This window comes from Neovison vison, chromosome 2 (assembly GCF_020171115.1).
Source record: "Neovison vison isolate M4711 chromosome 2, ASM_NN_V1, whole genome shotgun sequence".
In the NCBI taxonomy this organism is placed as follows: domain Eukaryota; kingdom Metazoa; phylum Chordata; class Mammalia; order Carnivora; family Mustelidae; genus Neogale; species Neogale vison.
This window is the reverse complement of record NC_058092.1, coordinates 166,741,311-166,757,539: the sequence shown is the minus strand read 5'-3', so window position 1 is coordinate 166,757,539 and position 16,229 is coordinate 166,741,311. Positions and strand designations below refer to the sequence as shown.

The 16,229-nt window shown below is 48.5% G+C and overlaps 1 protein-coding gene across 1 annotated transcript in view; it reads right to left on the bottom strand.

Annotated features, from left to right (window-relative positions):
* The window catches only part of PRKG1 (protein kinase cGMP-dependent 1), a 1,249,306-nt gene extending 1,233,350 nt beyond the window's left edge, over window positions 1–15,956 (bottom strand). The window contains exon 1 of the mRNA XM_044239523.1: window positions 15,691–15,956. Within this exon, the coding sequence (XP_044095458.1) occupies window positions 15,691–15,956 (266 nt within the window). The remainder of the gene's footprint in view (window positions 1–15,690) is intronic.
* Window positions 15,957–16,229: the final 273 nt, after the last annotated feature.

Below are 16,229 nucleotides of genomic sequence, written 5' to 3'. Positions count from 1 at the left end.
TTGTCCCCGGAACACTACCCCTAAAACCACGAAGGCCGTGGAAATCACTTCCTGCAAGCTTACCCCCGGTCTTCTGCATCCGTTCAGGTGGGGGCCTTCTTCTCTCCATTGTGCAGACAGGAAGCTGAAGTTCAAGGAGGTGAAGCAACGTGACCAAGATATTAGGGGCTTTAAACTCAAGTGCAGCCTCCCCTCTCAGCCTGTACAATGCAGAGCTGTGTGGACTTACTGTCTAGAAGGGGGGGGAAAGAACACCAGAACACCTCCTCCTGGCTCAGATCATGGCTTCCTCAGGTAAGGAGTCGATCTTACATCGTGACCCAGGTTCATGCATTGTGAACATGTTTGTTTGCATTCGTGTGTCTGACTGTCCTTTATTTGTGTAAAAAACGTGTATGGGGGAAGAAAGGAAGAAGAAGGAAAAGAGGAAGGCACCGGCCAGAGAAAACCTTGGCCAATCCTCGTCCACGTAAGAATCTGAGGACCAGCGGCTTCAGCTCCCATCAGATACACAGCCTCTGGCCCCTCCCCAGATCTGCCCAATCAGAAAGTGCATTTTAGGAAGAGTTCCCAGGGATTAGGATGCAGTTCAGTTCAGAATCTGAGCCACCCCCAGGTTATTCACACAGAGAGCCGGTAACTGCAGGGGGCCCATAACACAGCCAAAGCTAGTCTGAAAGCCTCAGGTTTCTGATAGGATGGGGTGGAGAGGAGGGCGTGAGGTTTGTAGAAAGAGAGCTGAGACAACACCATGAATGAAAAAGAAGCCCTAAATATAGCCTGTCAGAGTGCCATCTGCGATTCGGGAAATGACTCCGAAAATTGGGTCAGAGCTATTCTAACCAGCAGAATGAAAAACCAAGTTTGGAGTTAGCAGTCAGGGAAGACGCTGAATGGGTCTGGAGTCAAAAGTCATCATATACTTGGTGGATGAACTCAGAAAACATGAATAATAACAATGGGACCTAACACTTATTGAATGGCCGTAGGAGGCACTCACTGAACCATCACTACGTGCCTGAGCTCACTTACTGCTCTCCACAAGCCTGATGAGATCTGTGGCTGTGGAGGGCACTGAGGCTAGGATCCCCGCCGCATGCCGATGGGGAAGGACAGAACGATCCCAGCTTGGGGTCTCCTGCATACTTCAGACACCTTCTCACATCACACTGAAATAAAATCTGGAATAGCATGTGTCTCCACTGCTCAGTTCAGATGAGTCCCTCTCAGCCTGTAACGGGCGCTGGGAACACAGAGATGTGCAAGGTTCGTGTTGACTGGGGGAGACGGACACACACACACAGGGAAGCTCAGCAAAGGCACTTGGACCCTCCAGGCTTCGGGCTCGTCAGGTCCAGCCTACTGTTCTGCTATGGTAGCTACGAAAGGTCCCCACCCAAGTCTCCAGTCCCGCAGCTGCACTGATCAGGGAAAGTTACCACTCAGGAGCACTGAACAAGGATGAGTAACAAGAGCAGGACAGACAGGGCCCTGAGGAAGGAGCTTCCGGCTGAGTGAGTACGACAGCTGTCACTAACCCCTGGCGTGGGGCTGCTCCCGCTGGGCGGGACCTCCACTCCGAGATGCTCCCCTGAGCATCCCATCTCTCCCAGAGCCCGAGAGAGCTGAGGCACTCACTTGTGTCTCCGCCATCTCATCAGCCCTCACGGGCAGTCCCCGGCCGTGATTCATCCCAACCCACAACCTGGAAGAAACTTACACAAGGGGGCTTCCAGTCGTCAGGATGCCGCCCTGGGCACTCAGCACGCCTTTGATCGACAGGTCATCTGCGTACGTTTTATATTTTTTCTGAAAACCCGGAAACAACATTCTGCCCACCTGCTTTCCACTTGTGTCTTGGTTCATAAAAGTCTAGTTTCCTGCCTTTCGCTCGTCACTGCGGATCTTCCGGATGGCGTAAGGAGGGCTTCGACGGCGAAGAGGAGGCGTGGGTGCCACCGTCCCAGACAAGCGTCAGGGCTGGGGCAAATCACCTCTCTCTGAACCTCTACAGGTCTGCTCGGTTTCTTTGCCGTTAATGTTTTGTGAATCAAAGGGGATGGACAAAGTTATCTCCTAAAATCCTTTCTAGGCCCAAGGTTCTGTAATTGCTAATGCCAGAACTGAAGTTTTTAAAAATCCCTACAACCTGTGAGCCTTGCATTGGCACACACGGGTTAGCAAGTTTACCTAACACTTTGCACTCGCCTTCGGTCCTGTTACTCCACAAACAGGTATGGAGTATCTCCCTTCTACAGAGCCTGTGGGGAGAAGCATCATTAGCCCTATCTTACAGACATGGAAACCAAAACTCAGAGAGAGAAGTCATTCCCTGAAAATCACCAGGCCAGTGTGAAGGAGAACCAGAGTTTTATCCTGGGTCCATGACTCCAAAGCCCCCTGTTTCACGATCATGACATATCCAGGGATCATTTCTCTGTTAGATGGAGCTAAAATTTCTGAAATTTGCGCTTCCTACTCTCCAAAAAGCAATTTCCCTTTATAGCATCAATTCCACGATTGATTACCATTAATATGTCTGAATTTTGACCCAAATAAATATTTGCAAGGCTCTCTTTTAGTAAATCTAGCCCAGTATCATAACAATGATCGGAAAAAAAAAAAAAAGGAAAGAAAACAAAACTCTACCAGAAGTTGCCATCCTATAAAAAGAAAGCTGCACTGAGTAGTTCCAGCACCATATATGTCCAAATCTTCCCATTGGCCTTCAAAGAAAAAAATGTAGCTGAGTGACTTGGAATTTGTTATTTTCCCAAGTGGGAGCAAGTTCCTCAGAATCCTCCAAGTATCAAAAATGTATTTTGATGAAAGAAAAACAAATCACTGTAACCCTTAAAGAAGGACTCTCGTTATTTAAGAGCAGTATATGCAAACAATTTTATTCTTACTTGCAAAATCATTACATTGTAGGAATGTGGGATTTTTCTTCCACTTTGGAGAAGAAAAAAAAAATAGCAAGCCAAAAGCACAATATGGACTTTATAAATCTGAAAAGCAAACATGGCTTCAAAAAGAGTATTCTCATGAATGCAGCTCGAGTATAGAAAAAGAAATAAATAAGAACTTTCCACACATGACTGCTATGGTCCTATGCCCGATTTTTAAAAATTTTTTTCTTTTTTTTTTTAAAGATTTTTTTATTTAGTTATATGACAGACAGAGATCACAAGCAGACAGAGAGGCAGGCAGAGAGAGAGAGAGGAGGAAGCAGGCTCCCTGCTGAGCAGAGAGCCTGATGTGGGGCTCGATCTCAGGACCCTGGGATCATGACCCGAGCCGAAAGCAGAGGCTTTAACCCACTGAGCCACCCAGGCGCCCCCAAAATTCTTTTCTTTAATGCAGAAAATAAATTGCATTGATGACACCAGTATGCCTTTTATTTTTACTAGAGAAATGGGCTAGGGCTCATTTTTCTGACATGGCAAGTGACTGCATAATCACATAAACTAAAGAAGTCACACTGAAAATTAGCAGCTTTTCTGACCTAGCACGCTCAGTTTTGGAATTTAATCCTATACATAAATAACAGATGGTTGAGAAAATGTGTATGAGAATATCAGTGGCAGCGTTGTTTACGCCTGCCCACAAACAAAACTAATAACCATCCATCTCCGTAAGCAGGAGAACACGGATACTAAGGGATAACGGCATGGCCATTAAAAAAAAAACCAATACGGACTGATCTGGAAAGAACCCTAGGAGCTATTAGTAAGCAAAAACAAAAACAAAACAAACAACAACAACAACTAAACAACACACACACACAAAACAACCCAGCAGTTTACTGAGGAATATTACAGAATAATTCCACTTCAGTTAGAAAAACAAGCAAGAAACAAACAAACAAACAAACAAAAACTCCAAATGGGCAGGAAAGTTCTTTCTGTACAAAGGTTTGCATAAACATACAGAAAGGTAAACACTGTCTGTCTGCAGAGCTCCAGTGGGGAATGTGGGGTGGGGGCGGATATTAAACTTTACCTTTTATTGTCTGACAACCAGCATGCGTTACTTTGGCAATGAAAACAATCAAGGAGGGGTGCCCGGGGGGCTCAGTCTGTTAGCCCCTGCCTCCAGCTCTGGTCATGACCTCGGGGGTCCTGGGATGAAGCCCACTCCCTCCCCCATCAGGCTCCCTGCTCAGCAAGGTAGTCCGCTTCTCTCTCTCCCTCTGACACCCCCCCCACCTGCTTGCGCACTCTGACTCTCTCTCAAATAAATAAATAAAATCTTTTAAAAAAATCAAGGAAGTAGACACTCCCTAAGAAAAGATGAAAGTCAGCAAATCTGAGATGTGGTCCATGTTCTTAAGCATCAAAAAGCATATCCAGATTCAGACACGGCGAGTATGAACACGGTGAGAAAGAAGGAAGCGTCTTTTATGGCTTGCTCTCCTATCAAAGCCACAGCAAGCCCAGGGCGGGTCTCCGCCCCTGAGGACAGCCCAGTGATGCCCTGAGCCAGACAGTGAGGCTGGATAACCCCAAATTCAAGGCAGGCTACCTCAAACCCTGCCTCTCTCCTTGGGGAATCAATCTTGCCTTGTTAACACACCAGGACGATCAGAGAAAGCAAAACGTCACAGTGCTTACCTCCTGCTTCTCCACGTCTAACAGCGACCAGCTTTGCTTTTTCTGTCCTGAACACAGCACAGAGAATCCCCTACATTCTAGCTACCCTTTGTCCGCTCTCAGGGTCCTACGCTACGTGATACTTTCCTCCCTTGCCCAGAAAAAATATAAATTCTTGCCCCAGAGAGCATGTTTTAGGTGCTGACAGCTTCAAATAAATGCATCACAGGGCTTCAAAACCCGTCTCACAAAGGCAATTTGCTGTCAAACAGGGTGGCAATATGGGCATGGTGCTAAATTTTCTCTACGTCCCACCTTGCAAGCTTATCTAAGTACAACCTGACACGGTATCTGAGCAAAGGAACCCATTAAAGAGGCCAAGTCATTGCATCAGTTCAAAACTGACGTCTTTTGACCCAGAGTACAGCTTCATGTTGGCACTGACCCTTGGTTACTGAGACAGACCAAAATAAGTACATTACTCCTCAGTGTCAAATCACAAAGGATACCATCAGCAAGACTGCGTCCCCTTCAGTCCCCTGGGGGCTTTCGCAGGAGAGGGTCACAGACTGACTGAAACAGCGTTTTACAGGAAGTCTGAATGGCCCTTTCCAAGGGATTATTGATTCAAAAACGTCCAGTCCATTAGATGTGGCCACAATTTATCCCTTTGTGGCAGGTCAGACTACACCAGTTCCTTTTCCCCTAAAATCGTTGAAAGGCACTTGCTATTTAGGGCACCCCAGGAAAAAAAAAAAGTTGTTTTTCTCTTGCAAATATTTAGATGTGTATAAATAATCACTAACTAGATCACTCAAATGTTTTTCTAAGGACCTCACCCCGCAAGGGGCCACGTGAAGATTTACTTAATGACATTCTAGAATCACAGAAGCACCAAATAACCAAAGAAGAAGATCAAATAACCTAATAGAAGCCAGTAGAAGTTTCCCCTAAAAACTGCTCTTTTTTCCTATAATAATTGTCTTTTAGTTCTTTTGGGAGAGGAAGGGAGTGGAAAAATCTCAATCTTGTCTCCTCACGCATATATTTCTTACTACTATTAATTTTCCGTTATTTCTCTCGGTTGTCTTGTCTCAGGCAAATCTGAGCCCAGAGGTCTCAAAGGGGTTTTAGGAATTTCCCTCAGACCGATATTAATGTTCAAAGTCCTCTCTGTGCCAAGTGTGCTATCTGTCTCCCTTTTGTTAAAGGCAAACATGGCAGAGGCATATGGTGCTCTGGCTTTTTCAATACATTCCCTGAAATCACTACTGATTGGGAAACGGTCATACCAAATGCATTCATTTGGTCATTCATAATGACGCGAATGCTGACATTAAGAAAGTTGTATGTTTGAGAATAGGTTTTCCACGTCAACCAAAGGCCAGTCCCCGCTAAGAGTGATCCAACTGCCTAAATATTGTACTTCTGCTGCCATCTTGTGGTCAATTTTGAAATCTCACCCTCTCCCTCCCTCCTCTCTCTCTGCATGGTTTTTTGTCTGTATCTTTTGGAGGGCACCTACAACCAGATCTTAAGGATTCCCTTTCTTCAGTAGATGGGGGGGGGCAGTCTGCATTATTCTCTGAAAGAAGACGGCACTGGGGTTAATTCCTCCTCCTGCCTATACATCCCCTCCTTTTTCCACGTATTTTTCTCATTTTTCCACTAAGTCATTCTCTTAAATGTAAGTTTTTAAAAAAAGGCTTTCTCCTCGTTTAGATTAATCTAGTTTCCTACAAGTCAATGAAATACAAAAATACAGGAAAATAAATTTGTCTTTTTTTTTTTTAAGATTTTATTTATTTGACAGCCAGAGATCGCAAGTAGGCAGAAAGGCAGGCAGAGAGAGAGGAGGAAAGAGGCTCCCTAAGGAGCAGAGAGTCCGATGTAGGGCTCGATCCCAGGACCCTGGGACCATGACCTGAGCCGAAGGCAGAGGCTTTAACCCACTGAGCCACCCAGGCACCCCTGTCTCTCTCTCTCTCTTTTTTTTTTAAAGGTTTTCCCTCCCAAACTGTTTCCAAATTGCGTTTTTAGAAAGAAAGAAGGAAGAAAAGAAGAAAGGAAAGAGAGAGGGAGAGAGGGAAGGAAGGAAGAAAGAAGAAAGAAAGGGAAAAAGGAAGGAAGAGGTAGGGAGGGAGTGAGAGAGGGAAGGAAGAAAGGAAAGAAAGAAAGGAAGAAACAAACCAACCAACCAACAAACATGTCTTTCCGTCTATAAACGCCACGCCACCCTTCACGGCCACAGATGTCTCAGGATCCAAGGAGGAGCCCTGGCGGGGAGAGGGAAGCCACACTCTACTCCAGGACAGAGTGTCCCAGGGCCCCGGGCCAGATGGGGACTGGGTCCCAGCATCCTTTATTCTTCCCCACCTGTCCTGGTCAACTGTGGGCCCTGGAGGGATATGGCAAAGAAAATTCAGTTTCTTTGAAAAGTGATTTCTGGGGGGAAATCTGATGTTTTTCTGAGGATATATTGGAATGAATAATTCTTAACCAGAGCAAGAGTCTATTTTATAAAAGTCACCATTCCTCTGTAGCTCTATGTCACTCCTCTAACTCTGGTGGAGAAACTGAGTCACCAGAGACAAGCACCCAGGTAACACACGTAGCTAGAATCTTCCAGAACAGAAAAGGGATGAGTTAAGGAAACAAGCATGAAAACAATCCGCTTCATTCTTGTTGGAAATGACTTTAAGGGGCATCTGGGGGCTCAGTCAGTTAAGCATCTGCCTTTGGCTCAGGTCATGATCTCAGGGTCCTGGGATTGAGTCCCGCATTGGTCTCCCTGCTCAGTGGGGAGTCTGCTTCTCCCTCTGCTCCTCCCTCTGCCTGTGTGCTCTCTCTCTCTTATTCTCTCTCAAATAAATAAAATTTTAAAAAAAGAAAAAAGAAAATGACTCTAAAAAATCTTTCCCCATACTCTTCTGTATACCCATCAATACACCATTAAAAAAAAAAATAAAAATAAAATAAAAAAATTTAAAAAAAAATACACCATTGATATGTTTAGACTTTTTTCTTAAAACTTAGCCTTATCATAAGCAATAATAACCACACAGCAGGGCTTTGATGTGCCTGTTACATGTTTTCCTCAAACCCTCAGTGAAATTCCCGACTGTTCATATACAATAAACTCCCTCGTGCGCCACCCAGAGACAGCCCTGGTGCTGCCAAGACCGGAACCATCGAACTTGGGGACACGTCGCTCTGCAGTAGACGTGCTAAGTTTAAGGAGAGCAGGGGAAATCTAACAACCGTTGTTTTTAAGTAGCTTTGAGGGTCACCGGGTCAAGACTCTTGACTTTTTAGGGGCATGGCTCAGATCAGAAGTTCTCAGACATTCTTCCTGCCGTGACTCACGAGGCGGGTGACGTTCCCACGTGCAACACTCTCTTGTGAACACCAGCAGCGCCTGTGGGTGACATGCAACTTCCTGCCTGTGTCTGCAATCCAGCCAGCCCAGAAAGCCCAGCAGAACGCCGGGAACGGGCTCTCCCGAGAGACGCCTGGGAGGGCTCCTATTTCCTAAGACACAAGTAATTCACAAATTGTGACTCAAGCTATCATGGACTCATTTTAACCTCCAACCAGTCAAATACTGGCGGGACCCCACAGCTGGAGCCTGCCTGAGGAATACAGAGGACACTGCAAGGACTATTTTAGAGCCGTCTTATTCTCCACGAGGAGATAGACTGAATAGGAACTGGTGTGACTCTCCAGAAGGTTCAGTTCTTGTTTAGCTTTGTTAAGCTTCGCTTGCTCACTTTTGAAACATTCTAGGGTCGTGTGGTTCTTACCCTTTCTCCAAAAATCAGCCTGGGGGAGGGGGGAGATGGGGAAAAAGAAAGCTGAGGAGTTTATTTGGTTGAAATTTTTACTGTGGACAGACCCAGTTTCGACCCAGGGGGGGTGGTTACAACTTGAGATACAAAAGAATGTTCTATTTTGAGAATTTGAGGGCATCTGCAGCCACGTTCCTGGTGGCCACAGGATGCACAAAAAGGGTATTATCTATACCACATATGAGAGGCATCGAGAAAAAAATTCACAGGTGCCCAAAAGCTTCAGATTTGCTCCTCAGACAATAATAGTAGCGTAGAGTGCAGTCAACAGACCTACAGATACTCGTAAGCTGCAGGCAGGAGTATTTCTGGGATCCCTGCAAGGTTCACGAGCAGCATTACCGCAGCACGTGGGATCAGAGTGCTCGAAAAAAAACAGGATAAAAACATGCTTCGAAGCCCTCTCTGATATGGACGAGAAAGGAAGGACAGTTGGAACTAGCAGCCGATCTGAGAGAATCAGTGGAGAATGATAGTTGGATCATCTATATCACGAGTGCAAAGTTTAAACCAACAAGCAACTCCTGTTAGGTGTCTTATCGGATTAGCTCAACAGAACAACACTCAGATGAAACCAGTCCCACCCGGTTATCCCCTTGAGAGCCCAGATGCTATCAACGTGTCCCTTCGCAGGACAGAGTCAACTCAAATCAGCTCCTGGTATCAACGTAGCAACCTTTTGGGACTAAGTTCCAAAAATATGTTGAACGAGCATGCACTAAAAACAGATAAACACACAGCGAACACAGCTAGTCTAGTCATGGGACAGGACAAATGACACATAGAATTTTGAAACTTTCTAGCCCCCATAAACTTTATATTGATGGAATTTAAAACTAGTCTATTTCCCCAGGAAGCATGGGTTTCTATCACACCCATATATAGGAAACAATATGGAAGGGTTTAGAATAAAGCAACATGAAGTCTGCGATACCCCAATAATGTTTAGTGAGCAGGGAGGCATAAGGTTAAGAGTTTTTAAAAAGAGTTTTGTTGCTTTAGATCTCTAAGCAAAGTAAGGAGACTACAATCACCATCTGTCTTCATATAATAAAACAAGACTTTTTCAAAGATATACAGTTTCTGGAAATACCCATTTTTTTTTATAGAGCCACTATTTCAAAGCATTTTCTATTTCAAAATGAACAATAGGCATTTTTTTTAAACTTTAGGAAATTCACATTGTATAACACCCGAATTGCTTGAAGTTAGGAAAGATCTTTGTAAAAGAGGAGAGTAGCATTTTGAGCAAGAACTCTGCTCTCTGTTGTTTTACGATTTTTGCCACTGAAACCAATCCGGTAGGACTCACAGACTAACGTTAAGCCGGAAGAGGGAAACACGGGGACCCAAAAGAGAGAGAGAGACAACACAGTCTGACCCAAGAACAAAGAAAAGGAAGCGAAAAATCCTCAGTGGGTAAAAGGAGAAGGTTTATTTCCACAAGGAGAGACCAAGCTTGGTTCTTAGAGCCGGTTCTGGGAGGCAATCTTGGGCCCTGTGCCCAGTACCAAACGCAAGTACTTGACAAACCGCAAGGTGGGTCTATCTCTCTCTTTCTCTCTCTCTCTCTTTTTTTTTTTTTTTTTTTTAATTTAACGGCCAAGAAGTAAACCTTCCGTTCTAGAAGAAACCAATTTGGGCCAGCTTGGAGGAATTTCAGAATAAGAACTACTATAAAGTCATAAAACAAATCAAGTGGCCGTGTGTGTGTGTGTGTGTGTGTGTGTGTGTATGTGTGTGTAGGTACAGGTACACACACATAGACACACACCTACACATGTGGGGACCCAACAGCATGGCACCGCCAGAGGCAGACTCAAGGTCAGGACTCCTTTTTGACGATTCCCAAACTTCTGAGCTTTCACTTTTGTGAAACAGGAAATGCTCTCCCTGGTTTATCTCCGAGCTCCCAGCAACGTCCAAGTGCTACAAGAATCCGAGATAAGGTAGGGTCCTGCACTCCGATAAGCCCGTTCTCAACGGCAAAGGAAAATAAGTATTCGTGCTCTGAGCCGCTCTGAAATTCACCTGAAAAGTTGATGGAGAGGGTTTCAATGCACCCTCGGCGTCTCCCACGCCACAGAGAGAGAGGGCACTTAGGGAAAGAGGAAGAAGGTTGGACGTGGTTTGTTCTTTTCGGGTCTGTTAGAAATCATTTCATGAGGGTCAGTCCAATTTCTAATGAATGCGTGATTAAATGAGTGATTAAATGTGAACTTTCAACCCACACATAGATCAATGATTCAAATGGGGCAAGAATTCCTGGTATATTACAAATCCATCTGGAAAATGTACATGCTTCCAGACCCTGAGCCAACCTCGAAGCAAAGTGAATCGGTCTTAAAGCAGCAGCCCAGACAGATGATAAGCTGAAGATATCAATTCACCAAGTCTAGTCCTGATGCAAAATTCCGAAACGTGAACTATCTTTCGGGTCCCATTTCTGTGATTCTTTAAAAGGCACTTCCGGGACAATTTGCTCTGCTTTCTCCCCCACTAAAAGCAGGGTACAGCTTTGACCAAAAGGAGGTGTGAGGTGCTTATGCTCAGAATCTGTCCTCTTCCAATGACATGTGGGGAGACCCTGGGATGCTGACAAAACATCTTCCCTGTCCTCCTCAGCCTGAATCCCCTTAATCTCTTGTCATAGCTGTCACTCATCTGAGCAAATTAAATCAATGTCCTCTCCCAGAAGCTGTTAAACTATGTTATTCTGGAAAGGATAACTGGTTAACATAGCGAGATACTGTTACTTTGTAACAGACACCTTTAGATGGGAGGACTGGTAGAGAGGAAGGAATAGTATGAGGGGTCTGCAAGGCAAAAGGCAAAGGATATAATGAATGATGTCCAAAGGAGGCAACCGAGATCATGGTCACAACCATCCTATTTATCAGCTCTGCCTCTGGCATGAGAAAGGTGGGAAGGAAGCAAAGGGAAAGCCTGGTATATGGCAAGCTCAAGGGCAGGACTGCCTGAGGAAATCCCAGACTCATGAGCACATCCAAGTGTGTGCACTGCACACAAGGGCTTGTTGCCACTTCTCAGGAGGTCAGTTGAGTGCTGGCCCTAAGACTCTTCTAACAAAGATCCTATTCTGATTCAGGACAGGTTCTTTTATTTCAATTTGAAAGGACTCACCCATTACCAAGATGGGACCTGAGCTATCCAAGATGATGAAAATGTTGCAGCTTAGATAGAACCTGGGCTCCAGAAACGTCAAGATTTGGGGTTGAAACTTGTCTCTCGCTTTTCTAGCTGTGAGATCTCAGGCCTGCGACTTCTTCGGGACTCACATTCCTTGGATCCACTCTTTTTATTACCTTTGCTATTTCAAAGCACGGTGGATTTTCTCTATGAACAATTAATAAGTCGGGCCCCGAATTCAGCGGCTACTCACTCATTTCATTGAGGTGGCTTATGTCGAAACTAGGCCAAATCCCTTGATTTAGTCTGAACCAGACCTGAATTGAATGAGAGATGCAAAAAGCAATGAGCTTTCTGGGGCATCCATCCCCAAGCATCCATGTCCCAGTGGAGGGAAGTTCAAGTTCCAAATGATGAACTTACATCACCAAGAATCGAGGGATTTGTGACAAGAATAGCTTGAATGTCTTTGGGATACAATCTGTTGTCCCTGTCACAGATTAATATTGATTTCAGCCTGCCCTCAAGCTACTTCAAAAACAACAACTGTTTGCAGTCCTTGGAGCCAGACAGGCAGCCAAAATAAGGAATGAAGGGGTGTGTGTGTGTGTGTGTGTGTAAAAAACTCAGGGAAAGAATTCAGGATATTAGGTAATTCTTGACGTGGGGCACGTACACGCAGGGAATTGCAAGTTCACAGAAAACTATGTGAAACACTTGGACTTGATGGGCAAAAAGTGTTATGTAAATTCACAATATCATCATCATCCTACAGTTTTCCAAGATAATCACTTGATCCCTACCGGGCATTTCTACGGGGTCTGCAAATGAGAACTGCAGTAAGCCGGACGCTTCCTTTTTAAACATGATCATCATACTGTACACTTGATACTTAAGCTGGGCACTCAGATCTTCCCTTTCCCTAGTATAATTTTCATCTAAGCATTCCTTGGATACTTACATCACTCTTAATGGAGACTGTGCCGTATATCCTCTGTGGACACATGGAAGTCTGGCTAATTGGACTGACTTGATTACAACAGTCAGTGAATTCTCCCATTTCCTTCCACTGCAATAAACGCTTAAGATATTTTTGTCACCTATTATGTAAATATTTTAGATTGCCGTCATTTTCTCAAACAGAGCTTGGAGGCAAATGCGCTTTTATAGTTCTGCCCACCAGACAGACTCCTGTACTTTCCATGTACGTGTCTTGTTCGTACAAAAACTTCATGTCCCAGAAAAGTTTGAAATGAACCCATGAAGAGCTATCCCTCAAATTCTATAGCAACTGCCAATGAGCTTTAGCTGTGCAGCAAGACTGTCTCTTCAGCCCCCACAAGCGCATCCGGATGGCACAGAGTTGCACAAAAGGTGCAAGAGGTGAGGACATAGCTCGTCTCCAAAGCTAAGTATCTGAAAGGTAGAAAATACGCTTTTTTTTTTTTTTGAGAGCCTATCGTTTGCTGTTAAAGGCTAGATCTGAGAAATACTGTTTAAAGGACTTCCTTTCTTGACCAGAACGAATGTCTGACCCATAATTAAGTTGCTATTGTCTCTTTAAGGGGTAGGATGAGTACCTGATTCCAAGGGTTACTCGCCCCATATATCATACCTGTCAAAATCCTTTAAACTCTAATGAGTCAGCTTGCCGAAAATACACTCTAGGCTCCCATCTGAAAACTAAAAAACTAAGTGCTGAGTGGGGGAAAGTTTACCCTCAATCCCAGCGTAAATTGGGGCAGAGAGTAAGCAGGAAAGGGCTCCTGCGACTTACTCTAGACACAAAAACCCGCTGACCTCTACTGCGCATGATCCACGCAGGGGCCGAAGGCTCCTACCCCTAAGGCCACCGAGCTGGGGGCAGGGGGCCTTGGCAAGGGAGGACGATGTGTGCAAAGATCAGCCGTTTCCTCCTGGTGCACACAAACCCTCCTCTCATTCCCAGAGAGATCTGCTCCTCTAGGAGAATAAAAGCGTCTCTGAGAACAGGCTCCCGAGTGACAGTGGACTCAGGGTGGGGAGGCTTTGCTCCAGGGCCCTTGCAGAGCCTTAGTTGGTGGGCAGGGACGGGGGGGGGGGGCGGGCGGGGTTCTCCCCCTAGCTGCGGAGGGCCGGGCTGCTGGTTTCTGGTAGGGGCACAGCGGAGACACAAGGATCTGAAATTCCAAAAATGCACTAAAGTCCCGGCTGGCCAGTCGGCCAGGGAGGGGAGCAGCTGCCGGGTGACCGCTGTTGAAGTGGCTCCTTAAGGAGGTGGGCAGATTGATTCCAGCTGCTGAGCGAGGGGCAGGGCAACGGCCGCGGAATGCGCAGAGCCTCAGCCCAGCCCGGGACAGCCGCTTCCCCATCAAGGGCCAGGCCAGACAGGAGCGGCGGCTGCAGTCTGGGCCTGGCAGCAGGAAGAAGGCCATCGGTCCACCGGCTAGGGACTTTCACGGCCGGCTGGCCCCAAAGGTGCCATGTGGACAGTGTCACTGTGTAAGTGGAGTGTCCCTCAGGAATCCGAAAACTGTCTCCTGAGACGTCGGTTGGGAACGGGCCCAACGTTCCAAAGGAGAATCCTTTCGGGCTGGTTCCTGTTTTGCTCCCAGGCCCACTCCCAGGTCCTGGCCCTCTTCTAACAGCTCCTCACCCCTCCCTACCCAGTCTCCTGGGCCCCCGTCCCCCGCCACTCAGGAACACTAATCAATGCACAGGAGAGACAGACCAGGAGGGGTGCAGAGGCAGAGTTGGGGGCCCATCGACGCTGGACAAGAACTCATCCCCTTCAGAAGTGCGGGCCTCCAAGTGCCGGCTCATTTGAGGGGTCCCCTGAGATCCCCAAACTCAGACACCAAGTGATCTAAGAGGGAAGGAGTAAGAGGTAGGCGGGCATGAAGGCACGCCTAATGGAATATTCAATATCCTGCGAAATGCACTTTCGGCGGGGCGCTTCCAGGGGCTAAAAGCCAGTAATGGGCTCTGGAGTCTGCACTTCCTCTCCCTAATGTCCAGAGGCGTTTTAATGCTGCAGCCAATCGATCAGCCTCCTCCGGTGCAGGCGGCGAGGGGAGTGCAAGAGCTTCCTACTTGTGGCCAAAGTCGCCAGATCCGCCCCCCCCCCCCCCCCCCGCCACCGCGCGACACACAACTCCGATCGGGCAAGGACTGGGCTCCTAAAGTGTCCGGGAGAGGAAAGGAAGGAGTCTGGAGGCGCCCAGAGAAACGGCTCCCCTCCCTCTTCACCCCAACTTTTCCGCGTAAAAGCTCCCGCGGGAAGACAACAAGGAGGCCGCCTTAGCCACCCTGGATGGAACACGGCTGGTCAGCAGTCCCAGAGCTGCTCCAGGTACAAGGTCACCGAGCCGCCTCCGAGCCCAGAGCAGCCCCAGGTGTGGCTCTTCTGCAAGGGACACAAACACTGCACACGAACGTCCAGAAAGTGGGGCTTCTCTGCCATTTCTTGCTGACATCACAGCTGCCTGGGAAGGGACCCTGTGAATAAACCTCTCCCGGTCTCCCCACCCCGGAGGCCGGATCCCGGCGGCGGAGACGCGCCCCCGTCCCGCCTCCCCACGCCCCTGTACCGTCCCCGCAGGGCTCCGGCGCCGGGCGAGTCAGTCCCTCGGCCCAGCCCGACCCCGGCCGGCCTCCGCCGCCCCTCCCCCGGGACACCGACGAGGCACCACCGCGCACGCCCCGCGGCCGGGGCCTGGGGTTGCCTCGGGGAGCTCTGCGGCCCCAGGACGCGCGCGCCTCTGTCCCGGCGAGGCCGTCCCCGCCGCGCAGTGCGCACGGAGAGCGGCGCGCCAGCAGCCTGGTGCGGGGCGGCCGAGTTAGCGACGCTAGCAAACTTTCCGCCTCCTCCCCACCCCCCACGCCACCGGGACGCGTCTCCCCGAGGAGCTCGCCTTTCCCAGCCCCGCAGAGCCCGGCGCGGCACGTGACGGGCAGGAATAAAAATAAACCCTTCCCAGGCCCCGGGCCGCGGGGGGCACCCCACTCCGCGCGGCGGCGGCGAGGGGGGGGGCGCACCTCCCCCCACCGCTCGCGCCCGCGCCCCCCGCCAGAGCCCGGCCTGGGCTCCGTCCGGCATGCCGCGCCCGGCCCGCGCCTACCTCTCGGACTTGGTGAACTTCCGGAACGCCTGTCGGAGGTCGTGGAAGGAGCGGTAGGTCTGCGGCTCGGCCGAGATGCCCTGCGCCCGGGTGGTGCGCGGCCCGATGTGCGGCGAGGGTGCGGGCAGCACCGACTGACATTTGTGCAGCTTCCTCTTCAGCTCCTGGATCTCCTCCTCCTTCTCCGACAGCCGCTTCTCCAGCTCCTTGATCCTCTGCTCCTTGAGCATGAGAATCTGGGCAAAGTCCTCCTCCAGCTCGCTCATCTTCCTCCCGGAGCCCCTCCGCGAAACTTTGCTCGGGCGCGGCCGGACGCCGGCCGGGGGAGGCGAGCGCGGCGACGGAGCCGAGGGGGCGCCGAGTGCGAGCGCGCGACTGCGCTGCCCCCCGGAGCGGCCGGCGGACGCGGGGAGCGGTTGTCTGCAAGCCCCTTCTGCCGAGGGCGCTGAAAGCTCCGAGGGGAGGACGAGACGTCTAAAAGCTGCGGAGACTAGAGGCAGAGTGCTAATCCCCAGGCTCTCGGGGGACTAGGTGATTAT